Raw genomic sequence first — 14,062 nt, 5'->3', positions numbered from 1 at the left:
TCTTAAATTTAATGTTCCAAAATTAAGGCCTTAAAAAGTCTTAAATTGCTTTGCTCAAGTCTTAATTTTTTAAACAAAGGTCTTAAATTTACTCGTACTATTCTACAATGTGAAAACGTGGGTTTTGCGTAACATCAGTGAATTTCTTGGAGTATGCGCAAAGAAAGAAATAATATTGATACATTTTCGCGCCGGCGCAATCGTCGGAGTCCGCGGTGGAGAGGAGACTCCGCGAATCACAGCATGGGGAAGTGTCGTTTTAATCAGCAGTGGCTTTCAGATGAAAGATATCGTGATTGGGTGAGGGAGGTTCCTGGAAGCGACGTTGAAGTAAGATGTTGTTTGTCGAAAGACCTTCAAGTTGTCCACTATAGGTCATTTCGCTTTAGAGTCTCACATGAAGAGCTCAAAGCACATTGCATCTGCCCTCCACCGCCACCAGCCCATCGCTCAGTTCTGCACGGTTCAATCTCCGAATGCACCTGGAGTTGGCACTAGCACCACTGTCGAATGTCAGCAGCATCAGCCAAGCCAGACATCATCGGCAAGGCTAGCAATAACACAAGGGCCGAGCAGTGGCATGATGGGTGTCGGTGGAACCCCGACACTTCGGGCAGAGGTGCTCTGGATTTTAAAAACAATTACGGAACACCACTCATTAGGGCTGAACGATCTATCGTTTTCGACCGAAAATCGTGATCTCAGACAACACGATTTTGGGATCGTCAAAGCCGCGTTTTTTCTCAGTGCTCCTAAACTACTGACCCATGTTTTGTTTCGTCAATAAATTGTCCTCATTTTTTACACTACAGACAAAAAATTACGTTCAGGAAAGCCTTGTGGCACTCAGTGTGAAAGAATTTTGTGAATATCTCCTTCCGTTTTCGTGTAAATCCCCGTTGTTTGGAGGGAGCACTGTGAGGAGAAACTACGCTTTCTCTGTCTGTGTCTGAGCGCGCGGGTGGGGGAGGGGCTGATCGCTCGCGCGCTCTCACACACACAGGAGGGAGGGGCCCTGCAATAGCGACTGCTACAGCCACTGCATCACTCTTATTTCCCACAGGGGAATTGTTGGCTCTAGTTATAATTTATAATGCTTATGTACATTCTTTTACAAAAGTGCAATATTTTGATGCTGCTGAGCCATTGATCAACCTTTTTTTATGTCTGATATGTTGTAGATGGGAAAAGTAAAAGAAGCAAAAGTTTACTTAAGAAAGATGGCTCTCTTTTTATTTTTATTTTAAGTTACTATAACTTGTTCCTCAGGCACTGAATGTTAATAAACAGGCCTACATTTGAAATCTGTTGACCTCAGTTTTCATTCTTGCATTAGCTTTATGGAATTCATTGTATTAATTAATTTGCACTGAAACTTGATTTAAAGAAAAAAAAATCGTGGTTGAAATCGCAATATCTGCCAGAAAAATCGCAATTCAATTTTTTCTTAAAATCGTTCAGCCCTACCACTCATACAGCTCGAATGAGGGCATAAGCGAACTCTTTAAGGCTATGTTCCCAGACTCGGAAGTCGCTACAACATTCTCCTGTGGAAAAACAAAACGTCTTGCATAACAAAATTCGGTCTTGCTCCTTATATAACAAAGGAGTTGGTCAAAGACGTTAACGAGGCAAGTGGTGGATTATCTATATCTTTTTATCTTTCCTCTCCTCTCTCCTATCTATCTCTTACAGTATGTCTGTCTACCACTCTGTGTTATCTATCTATATTATGTCTATCGCTCTCTCCTATCAATCTCTTATCCATCTGTATACCTCTTTCCTATCTATCTAGTTATCTCATTGTGTCTCTTATCTATCCACCTCCACATCTATGTCTTCCCTCCCTCCCTTGTTTACTAGAAGTATTTACATTTCTTTTTATTCTTCAAAATGTAAAATGGTTGAAGCAAGTTGAATGCTGGGAAACTAAGACAAAGAGTTTGTCTGTTTATCATCTCTGGGTGCATAGTCATAATTAGTTTAGAGACAGTTCTTTAGGCCTTGAGTTGGGCCCTCAGTTTGGCTTTTTGACTGGTGAGTGCCAGGGGTGCAGATCCGATGTCAGGATTGGGGGGGGACAAGTGATTTCTTTTTTTTTTTTTTTTGCCCGTATGCAACTCATACAGGCAAAAAACACTTTGAAGAGGCTTGCCACATCATTCCAAAAGTACTGCACAGGGAATCATTTGTCTGAAAATACATTTGTTTGTACAATTTTTTAATAATTTAGGGGATTTTTATTGGGGGGGACAATTCATGTTTTTCAGAAATGGGGGGTCATGTCCCCCCGGGATCTGCACCCATGGTGAGTGCACACCATTGTACCAATGTATTGGTACGCCAATTGCATTTTTGTGCACCTTTAAGAGACTTTAGGCTTACCTCTCATCCATCCATCCATCCATCCATCCATCCATCCATCCATCCATCCATCCATCCATCCATCCATCCATCCATCCATCCATCCATCCATCCATCCATCCATCCATCCATCCATCCATCCATCCATCCATCCATCCATCCATCCATCCATCCATCCATCCATCCATCCATCCATCCATCCATCCATCCATCCCCCTCGTCTCTTCTCTATCTATGCCCCTCTGTATCTCTCTCCCTCCCTTGTTTACAAGGGTACAAAATGTAAAATGGTTGAAGCAAGTACTGGGAAACTAAGACAGAGAGTTTGTGACTATTTTGATATTTTATTTTTAAAAAAAATATACCCACATCACTTTATTTTAAGTATCATCTCTGGGTGCATGGTCATAATTAGTTCAGAGACAGTTCTTTAGGCCTCGAGTTAGGCCCTCAGTTTGGCTTTTTGACTGGTGAGTGCACACCTTTGGCATTAATGTGTTGGTATGCCTACTGCATTTTTGTGTACCTTTAAGGCCATGACGTGGACCCTACGTTGTGCTCCTTTCGTCCAGGTTTAGACTTGTTTTTTGGCTTGAATGTGAAGATTTGACAAGCAATGAACATAATGACTTTTAAGTATATAACTTCTTATCTCATTATCTCTAGCCGCTTTATCCTGTTCTACAGGGTCGCAGGCAAGCTGGAGCCTATCCCAGCTGACTACGGGCGAAAGGCGGGGTACACCCTGGACAAGTCGCCAGGTCATCACAGGACTGACACATAGACACACAACCATTCACACTCACATTCACACCTACGGTCAATTTAGAGTCACCAGTTAACCTAACCTGCATGTCTTTGGACTGTGGGGGAAACCGGAGCACCCGGAGGAAACCCACGCGGACACGGGGAGAACATGCAAACTCCGCACAGAAAGGCCCTCGCCGGCCACGGGGCTCGAACCCGGACCTTCTTGCTGTGAGGCGACAGCGCTAACCACTACACCACCGTGCTGCCCCTGTATATAGCTTTTATAATAAAAGTATTTTTACTTGAAACATTTGTCATTATTGTGAATTTGATCTGGTGTTCTACGACCGCATAGTGGGTGCAATGTAGGTCTTAATTCTCATTTAAGTGGTCTTAAAAAGGTCTTAGTCTTAAATTTATGGTGGTCAAACCTGGGGAAACCCTGAGATATAATTCAGATATGAATAATTTGTGCATACTGGTTCTTAAAACTAAATTAGTAACCTTAAGTAATGATCCTCTGTGCTTAAAAATAGTTCATATTTGAGGTATTACTGAAGAGTGTGACATTCATCAATAACTTTAAAACTTGCTGAAAAAGAGCAGAATTACCACGTTTTATTTACTTGAATGTAAAGTTACTTACCACTAAGCTTATTACCTTAAAATAATGATCATCTGCACTGAAAATGTTGTAGTCGTACCTAGTGGCATACCTCAAGAGGTTCGCATTCATCGATAACTTTAAAACATTAAAAAAATCAGCATTCTAATATCAAACAGCACTGTAATGTATTTTGTTATATTGTAAGAATGGAGACTTTCAGAGGGTATGTACAGGGGGGTTAGCAAGGTTCAGTTTAATTAAATTTGACATTTTCCCACATAGATGGACCATCTCCATATTTCTAGGGGGGGGTAAAACACGGAAAAGTCAAAATTCTTAAAATAACACCCCCCCATTATAACAAGGTTTATCTTATTTCGTTTCTGGTTCTGATTGGTTCCAAAGTTTATCAAGAAGTAGAACGGGTAATCGAACTCGATCAGGATAAGCGCTGATTGGTTACGAAGTTTCGCTGTTACACTCATTCTTACATTTTTACAACACGATGACATAATGGCTACTGCCTCGCTTCGCTTCTATGAGGCAGTAGCCACAAAAATGCATAGAGTTTGTCACAAGTAGTTACAGATTAATGGAATAAATTGTGGATAATTTAAAAAATGACTTTCATTTTTGTCAATATTTATTTATACTGTTTGTCAGAAATTAAGGCTTATGTAAAATGTAAAAGCAGAGTTTGTGTTAAGGCAGAAATGTTGCTTCTAATACTTCTAATTGGCTTAATTATAATAATCGTGGTGTCGATTTTGAGCAAAATAGTCCTGATCGACATCCTTCTGTGTATTCTGTACTGGAGAACCCCAACATGCTGCGTTTGTTTTCATGTTGGCCTCGTCATTTTTCATCCTTTATTGTTAGACTCACTTTCAGTGTTCGTTGTACAGTTTTGGTATCCCTTTAACAAAAACTGCTTACAAACCTTTGAGTGTAAGGATCTAAAATGTGCTGGAAAAGCGTCCACTCGTACAGCTGGGCTTTTAAAAGCTTGCCATTGTCCCTACAGACCCCCTACTGAAATAGTCGTTCCTGTTTGTGCATATACATGGGGCTCTCATGGTACCATACCAATATATGTGTGTGTTTTTGTCTTTCTTTCTCTATTGCTCATGCAGACAAAGACCGTTCAGAGAAGATCTTTGCCTTGTCTTTTGTGAAGCTGATGAGATATGACGGCACAACACTCAGGGATGGAGAACACGATCTTATTGTCTACAAGGTAACTGGTGCACACGCACACGCGTGCACACACACATACAGAGTGACTAGTATTTCAGTTTGTTCACACTCTTGGTGATGTGAAAAGTGTATCGAGTCTGCTAGTCCTGGTCATGCTGACCTAATGCTGTTTAGCCCTTGACCCTGCAATCATTAAACAATTAAGCTTTTAAGGGCCTCTGCTTCTGCATTTATGCATATCAAATAGCAGAATTATGCTGAGTCTGCCCTGGGCATATCCCTATTGAGTTATGCTAATCAGCTGTGAGGATGCACACTTGTCGTTAGTGTTAAATCTCTTCCCGTCATCTGCCTCATCTCATCTGTATCAAAGTCTGCAGTCTCCTTGAGCTCAGGACGTTTTTTTTTTTTTTTTAAGACGGTGAATTGGAATTAGCATGAGACTCAATTTGACTTGTTGCTCGTGGTGTAATGTATCATGAGACTAGGCAGGACTAACTCACTAATATGTACAGGGTGTTTCAAAAATTTTTTTTTAAATATAATTTCACAATCTAATAACTTTGCCAGTTCTCGTTCAGTTGACCTCAAAATTTAACAGCATGTGTTGAAACCGGTCAAAATTTTATGTTTAATGTTTTATCTTTTTAGGTACAGAAATGCCATTCACTGGAAAAGAAAAGGCATTGTGTGCGTGTCAAGGGCTCTGCATGTTCTTGCGACAAGGCTTTCGCAGATAGCTTTTCGCAGACAGTTATAATTTATCGTTGAGCGGGGAGTAATAGGCGTGCGCAATGTTATTCACCGCCACGACGCAAGGGGGCGCGAAATCGCTAGGAGTAGTTGGTGGGTGTGGTTAGTGGAGTGTTTATCCTCCGGTTACTTATAATGACTAGAACTGGAGTCGTATAGATGTACGTACTTCCTCACTTCCTCGATCAACCGCTCTTCATGCTGCTCCATCTTCGCTCGTGTTTTTAAAAATGGTGGCCGTGAAAACAAACCAAACCAGGAAAGTAGGGAAGCGGAAGTGCGTGTACAGCGGATGTAGAGTGGACCAATCAGAGCCCTCTTGTCTGCGACGCTGTCTGCGAGGCTTCTGCGGTGGTCACAATTTTTGGGAGGTGCACGCAGAGCGTCTGCGAAGGTGGGGGGGGGCTACGCAGACACCATCTGCAACACCGTCTGCGAGGACTGGGTTGTCAGCATAAATTGGCCTTCAGAGTACGCTCGAACACAGTCGAACAACACTGTGCAGCGTGCACTTATGAGCGAATTCTCTAAAAATGAACCAACTAAAATGCAGATTTGGACACGGCACAGAAAGTTCAAAGAGGAAGGCTGGGTTAGAGTTAGGCACGCATGTTGAAAATTTGTGAAATCGTTCATTCAAATTTTGAGGAATAAATCTTATACCGCTCAACATTAACTCTTTACCCCTTAAAGCAGTTGCTACAGCCACCCTTATACTGTTCACCCTTAGAACATATTTACAAGAAAGAAAGTCTAAAGACAAGGTTTTGTTCATATCAGTTTTCTCCTTCATTATGTTAGAACAATCATGACACATCATACATTTTTGAAAAGAGGGCATGACTCAATACAAAAATCACTCAAAATTATGTTTCAACATTCACCAACTCACAGGTAGTGTCTGAAAGGTGAGTAATACCTGTGTGGAAACCAATCTTCACATTTTACATGAAGAATTCATCTCTCATGGTGTAGAATAAATGATTACTGCAAATTTACAAAAATGCTTTATATAATGTTCAATTATCTTTTCAAAATTCATACATTTTATCATAAGTATTCACCTGGGATACCTGTAAAGGATAAAATATGTTTGTAGAGGCAAATTCAGAGTTGTCAAATGTCGTCATTATGGTGCATACACGCTGGCGTCATATGCCGTCATTATGGGATATACACAGGGTCGTCATTAAGGGGTAAAGAGTTAAGCCTGTTCAGTTTCATTTGCCTCGATTATGTAGTTTCTGGGATGTTTACATCTCAAATAATATAAATTTTTTTTTGAAACACCCTGTATTTATAAAGAAAAAAAATCAAAAAGGGTTTACAGGACTGGCTCCGGTTTGAATGACTTTGGACTTTGAAATTTGATTCCACAATCCATGGTCAGTCCCTGGCTCTCACACACGTTTTCACTAATTCAGACGTTTAAGCAGTAAAGCTCAGCGTGGTCTCTCGACAAAATAAAGATACGCTAGTTCATGTTAATAATGCACCGCGATGTGGTTGAATGCTCGAATCTGATTGGTTAGAAGTTGCGGATTATTTTTATATAACGGCACGAATGGGACAGAAGTTCTGTCTGCAACATCAGCGACGGGTTTGTATTCATGCTCTTGTTCTAATGTGGTATTGTTTCTATGGTAACAGCACATACACAGGTACTTGTGCTGTGGATGCTTAAAGTGTGTGGGTTTTTTTCCCCCCAACAAAGTAAACCATATAATCGTGGATGTGATAATTTATTATAGATTTATTTAACATTTATGGATGGCGTCTCAGTTGTGAGTGCTTTCTTTCTCTTTTTCTCTCTCACTCTCACACACACACACACACACACACACACACACACACACACACACACACAGAAATACTGACATACCGCTTTTTGACCAATGGGGAACGGGTTCTTGAACCGGTTCCATTCAGGATTCTCTGAACTTTGGTGCCAGCTAGCGAACCAGCCCATGTTTGCACCAGTTTTGAGCAGAACCCTTGTACTCAAGGATGCGTTATCAATAGAGGTTATTGCGCAATGCAAAAAGGGAAGTAAACAATCGTAGCAAAATGACGGATCTCATCAATGACCTGTGAGCTTTTGTTCTATTATTGTAGACGTTTGTTTTCATCCAAAATAACAAGCATGGACCAGCTACTAATTAGACAACTTAGAAACACCAAACTAATGACACGCCCACTGATGTCATAACAGTTTGCACTGGTGGGGAACAACCCATGCCCCTTTTCCACCAAAGCAGTTCCAGGGCGGGTTCGGGGCCAGTGCTTAGTTTGGAACCGGGTTTTCTGTCTCCACTGACAAAGAACTGGCTCTGGGGCCAGAAAAACCGGTTCCAGGCTAGCACCAACTCTCTGCTGGGCCAGAGGAAAGAACCACTTACGTCAGCGGGGGGGGGCAGAGTTGTTAAGACCAGCAACAATAGCAAGACCGCCAAAGCCGACATAACACCGGCTAACGTTAGCTCATAACAAAGGCTAACATAACCATCTCACATTCAGTGTAAGTAAGAGTCAAAATGTTATTAGGTTATTACCCGTCTCCTAGAACGTAATCGCCATCCACTCAAAACCTGTCGATCAACACAAACATATTGAATCTGCCGTTTTCTGATCCCAATGAAGCACCGTAAAGCCAGAAGCAGCAGCTGTACAAACGCGAAGTCATCCATTATTGTTGTTGTTGTTGCTGCTGCTGCTTCTTCTCCGTGGTGTTGTTGCTTCGATGTTCGCGCCAAGGTTTATGCAAACGTAGCGACGTAACTGACGTATACAGTGACGTAATGACGTGGCTTCCCTTAGCACCCCGAGCTATGGAAAAGCAAATTGGTTCTCAGCTGGCTCGCAAGTTGAACGAGTTGTTAACCAGCACTGGCCCTGAACCAGCCCTGGAACTGATTTGGTGGAAAAGGGGACCAAGATGCCTTTTGGTTCCAGCTGGGAACCAACTTTTCAGGTTCCAAACCAATTTATTTTTGATCAAAATGCTCTGGGGTGGGTTTCCTAAAAGTGTTGTAGCACAAAGATCATCATTAAATGGTAGCACGAGCATCACAATGAACACTCTCTCCTAGTTAAGACGGTTTTGGAAAACCCACCCCTTGAACAGTTCAAAATTTGGTGCATGAGCCAGAACGGAACCCATTCCCTGTTGGTGGAAAAGGTGTACGTGTGTGTGTGTGTGGGGAGATTGACTAGTTATTGCAGCTCTAACGTGTCTGTCTTTCATTAATAAATTAAACATTGATAATCATTGGCAGATCTCTGGGGTATAAGCTGATTAACACACTCCAGATTGTGCTGTAATATGAAAATAATGCACCTCGTGGGTGGTAGCGCCACTCTGCTTGTGCGCTGTGCCGCGTCACACCCCCTGATGTGCATTGTATAACAACGCGGCCTGTAGAGTTTTCCCTTAATTATTTTTTCTTAAGTTATAGCAGCTTTAAACAGTTTCTTCAGCAGCCTGTCTTCAACATTCCAGCACTGCTGAGGCTGTTATTTAATTCAGCTTCTGCAGTTATTACTTTTGTTTGTACCTGCTTTTACTATTTTCGTACAATTATATTTGCTTCCCTTTCCCAAAGCACAAATGCACAAACTAGCAGCCTAAGTTAACCCTTTGTGACCCTGATCAGGGAGTTACTGAGGATGAGTCAGTGTTGTATATGCATTGCATGAACATGGTCTTGCTTGCATGACTGACTCTGTTTTGTAGTGTCCTATGGGGTCCCAGTCTAGTCTCAACCAGACGCCTTCTGAACCTTTCTAGCATCTGGAAAAGGTTGCTAGAAAGATGAGGGTTTACGCTAATCATTACCTCAAATCTCAAAATCTTGAAGATATTATATAACGTTTTTAGCTGTATGTCCTACTTGAAGAAGCCTTTATTTGTCGCATACAGTCATGTGAAAAAATAAGTACATCCCATGGAAATTGTAGACTTTTCTCAACATATTTAAACAAGTACTCTTTGATACAAATGGGAAGCTGTGGCTAAAAGGTTAGAGAAGCAGCTTTGGGACCAACAGGTTGGTGGTTTGATTCTCTGAAGCAACAGGAAAAATGTAACCCCCAACAGTTCCACAAGTGCTGCAGCACAGCAGGTATGTCTGGGTATGTGTGCGCTCATATCCCCAGATGGTACAATATAAATGCAGAGAAAGAATTTCATTTGGGGGCGGCATGGTGGTGTAGTGGTTAGCGCTGTCGCCTCACAGCAAGAAGGTCCGGGTTCGAGCCCCGTGACTGGCGAGGGCCCTTCTGTGTGGAGTTTGCATGTTCTCCCCGTGTCCGCGTGGGTTTCCTCTGGGTGCTCCGGTTTCCCCCACAGTCCAAAGACATGCAGGTTAGGTTAACTGGTGACTCTAAATTGACCGTAGGTGTGAATGTGAGTGTGAATGGTTGTCTGTGTCTATGTGTCAGCCCTGTGATGACCTGGCGACTTGTCCAGGGTGTACCCCGCCTTTCACCCGTAGTCAGCTGGGATAGGCTCCAGCTTGCCTGCGACCCTGTAGAAGGATAAAGCAGCTAGAGATAATGAGATGCTTAAAATTCCTTAAAAAATTCCCTGAAAATGATAATGCCTAATATACTCCAACAAGCAACACACAAAATTGACTTGCAGTTGACTTGCTGACTTTGGGACTGCGGTTGTCGTGAACGGTTTTGTGCTCGGGTTTCCGTCGGTGGGGGGTTTATACCGTAGCATCAACGAAGCTGACTTTGTTAGGACTGTTAATGTTATCGTCATGTCGTCTGTTGTTGCCCAAATGAGGATGGGTTCCCTTTTGAGTCTGGTTCCTCTCGAGGTTTCTTCCTCATGTCATCTGAGGGAGTTTTTCCTTGCCACCATCACCACAGGCTTGCTCATCGGGGATAGATTAGGGATAAAATTAGCTCGTGTTTTAAGTCGCTCAAATTCTGTAAAGCTGCTTTGCGACAATGTTTACTGTTAAAAGCGCTATACAAATAAACTTGACTTGACAAAATTGACAATTTGTGGTTATTTTCATAATTTAAAAAAAAAAAAAGTCAGGACGCACTGGAGAAAGAAAATACACCCGTATATTTATTGCACTTTCAAGTTCATAAAATGAGAATCAGTCGTTCCAGATTAGGCACCATTGATTTAAAACCTAATGGAGGCGCAGGTGGAGCCAGTCTTCTTTAAACCTGACATCTAGGGTCTGGTGTTCTCGTTGTTATTAAAGTGTGTCGTGTCCTCATGCGAAGTTCTAAAGCGCTCTCTAAGGACCTCAGAAAAAAAGGTTGTGGACGCCTATGAATCTGGCAAGGGATTTAAAAAGAGATCCACATTGATTAGAAATAAGTAATTCCACTGTTAGGAAAATCATCTACAAGTGGCGTAGATTTCAAACAACTGACAGTTTTCAGCCCAAAATTCAGCCCAAGAGCAGGCTGTTTGATGCTAAAAGAAGTTTCCAAGAACCCCAAAATTTCATCAGTGGATCTGCAGGTAACTCTCTTTCAACTGTTGGTGTGAAAGTACAATCAGAAAGAGATTGGACAAATTTGACCTGCGTGAGAGGCATACCAGGAAAAAGCCTTTGCTGTCCAAAAGGAACATTTAAAGCAAGACTACAGTTTGCCAGTGAACATGTAGGCAAAGACAAGGCCTTTTGGAATAACGTGCTCTGGATAGATGAATCAAAGGTAGAGCTGTTTAGCCACAGTAAGAGTACACACATGTGGCCCAAACCAAAGACAGCTTTTCAGGAGAAGAACCTCATACGGTACCAACTGTGAAGCACGGTGGTGGAAATGTTATGGTTTGCGGTTGCTTCGCTGCCTCAGGGACTGGGAAGTTTGCATTCGTTGATTCAACAATGAATTCTGAATCATATCAAAGAGTGTTTGAAGGTAATGAGAGGTCATCTGTTCAGAATTTGAAGTTGAACCGGAGGTGACCTTTCAGCAAGATGATATTCTTAAGCAAACAAGCAAGTCCACCAAGGAATGGCTCACAAAGAAGAATTGGAGGGTTATGGAATGGCCTTGTGAAAACCCAGATTTGAACCCCACTGAAATAATGTGGGGAGATTTGAAAAGGGCAGTACATGCAAAAAAAAAAAATCCTCAAACATCTTACAACTAAATTAATTTTGCATGGAAGAGTGGTCAAAAAATTTCAGCAAGCCGATGTCAGAGACTGGTGGACAATTATGCAAAACGCCTACAAGAAGTTATTTCTGTTAAAGTGGGCAATACGAGCGTCAGAAGCCAAGGATGTACCTACTTTCTGCACAGAAGAATATTGCATCTGTTGATATTTTTGTTGAATAAATGATTGGAAGAGCTAATTTTCCTTGTTGTTTATCACCTTTATCTGTAGGCACTGTATCAAAAGGGTGAAATGTTCGCTCGTTTAAATATCTCGAGGAAAGGCTACAATTTCCATGGGATGTACTTTATTATTTTTTTAATATGACCGTATACATTACAGCACAGTGAAATTCTTTTCTGTACATAGCCCAGCTTGTTAGGAAGTTGGTCAGAGCGCAGGGTCAGCCATGATGCAGTGCCTCTGGAGCAGGGAGGGTTAAGGGCCTTGCTCAAAGGCCCAACAGCAGCAGCTTGGTGGTGGTGCTGGGTCCTGAATCCCTGACCTTCTGATCAATAACCCAGAGCCTTAACCTTTGAGCCCCCACTTTCCTCGACTTGTGCTGTCCTCTGATATTTCTCGAGCATTGTTGTAAAGCAAACTTAAATTCACCTGGTGAAACTAGCTGCGTGTGTGTGTTCATTTCTCTGTGCTGCTGTTTGCAGGCTGAAGCTAAGAAGCTGGAGGACTCTTGTCTCTATCTGAGCCTGCCAGCCACCAAGCTCGAGCTAGAGGAGAAAGGCCATTTTCCCACGGGCAAAAGCTCACAGACCCTGGGCAACTGTACCATCAGCAAGGACTCTTTCCAGATTGCCACTCTGGTGTGTTCCACCAAGCTCACACAGAATGGTAAGACACACACCGCTCTTCTCAGGCTGGAGGGCTTTTCTTCATGTCTGGATGAAAAAAAAGCGATCCTTCTTCATTCTCCTGTTCTTCTCCTTTCTTAATCTATCATTCATTCTGCCTAGTGAGGGATTGTTTTCTTTATCTTGACTGTCCTTTCCTATTTACGTTCCCTCTCATTCCTCCTCCCTCCTTTTCCATTCCCTCTATTTATCACTCCGTTTTTTCAGTAAGAGTAATCAGCCAGGGGCCGTTGAGAGGAGAAACAGACCGAGAGAGGCAGCGAGAATAGGATAAGAATGCAAAAGATGTGAGAAGGGTAGGGAGGGGATGCTTTACTCCTGTCACTCTCACTGTGTATGCCTTATTTCCCCTGCTAAAGAAACCTGGGCTTATTAAATACAGGAGCATCCCGTTCTGTAGCCTGGGATCGAGGCGTGTGAGCTTTGCTGAATTTACACACACAGAGAGAGGAAGCAGGCAGCAGATCATTAGGACAGGACTGGACAGAGATTTGGCCTGAGTGTATCTTCAGCTGCAGTAACGCATGCCCTGGGCGTTTTGGACTGATCCCAAGTAGCCTAATGTTCTGCGCAGGAAGATAAAACGACGTGACGCACAAAAGCTGTTTAGTGAAAGTTTAAATAACACAGTGGAGTCGAAACCCTGATCCTGCCAACATCCTGAGTTATAGTGTACGAGTTATCATGCTTGCGATGGAGATGTTAATTGAAACTGTGGGGGGGTGGATTTTTATTGCTTCAAAGATTTTGAATATGAATGTGCCTATAAAATCACTTATACCACAGTGCTGTCGATTTCCTACATTTTTTTTTTTAATGGCTCTGACAGTTGAGCTGGCTGAAAGGATTAATCACAGTGCGCTCATTCTCATACGTTACTGTTTCTACGGTAACAGTTAATAATAAAGAGAATAAAATGTTATTTATCAAAGATAAACAGCTTATTGATTTGATGATGTTCTCTGCAAGGAGACTTTAACTTGCCCTATATGGAAGGAGTCTCAGTTATAACATCAAATTGTCAAAATTCTAACATTAAATTGAAGATATTTTATGAAAGTAGTCATATTTTAAATCCTTTCAATTTGGATCCATCCTGTTTTCATATAGTTATTCCATTGTAATGGACCCGAACCGGCCTCGAAGGTGGCCGCATATTGTGTTCTAAAACTTCCACGTACGACATGTGGATGAAGAAAAAGTACGAGATGCGTTTCGAAGGTATCACAAACCGTGAATTTGCGGAGATTATTTAGCTAGGCAAGTGCATGCGAAGAGAGCTAACGGAGTTGGAAAGTTCAAGAGACTTGATCACGTAAACAAAAACAACAAATTGGACTTTGGGAAGGGTGAGCTGGACCCTTTAATGTCCTCAGGAGTAGT

The 14,062-nt window shown here is 42.1% G+C and overlaps 1 protein-coding gene across 1 annotated transcript in view; it reads left to right on the top strand.

Moving 5' to 3' along the window:
- Window positions 1-14,062, top strand: part of dock1 (dedicator of cytokinesis 1) — a 742,670-nt gene that overhangs the window by 208,218 nt on the left and 520,390 nt on the right. Inside the window, exons 17-18 of the mRNA XM_060940282.1 lie at window positions 4,855-4,958; window positions 12,476-12,659. Coding sequence (XP_060796265.1) covers window positions 4,855-4,958; window positions 12,476-12,659 — 288 coding nt within the window. The remainder of the gene's footprint in view (window positions 1-4,854; window positions 4,959-12,475; window positions 12,660-14,062) is intronic.

Source organism: Neoarius graeffei, chromosome 14, assembly GCF_027579695.1.
Source record: "Neoarius graeffei isolate fNeoGra1 chromosome 14, fNeoGra1.pri, whole genome shotgun sequence".
NCBI classification, from domain to species: Eukaryota; Metazoa; Chordata; class Actinopteri; order Siluriformes; family Ariidae; genus Neoarius; species Neoarius graeffei.
The sequence above is the reverse complement of the archived record's forward strand: the minus strand, read 5'-3'. Positions and strand labels throughout refer to the sequence as shown.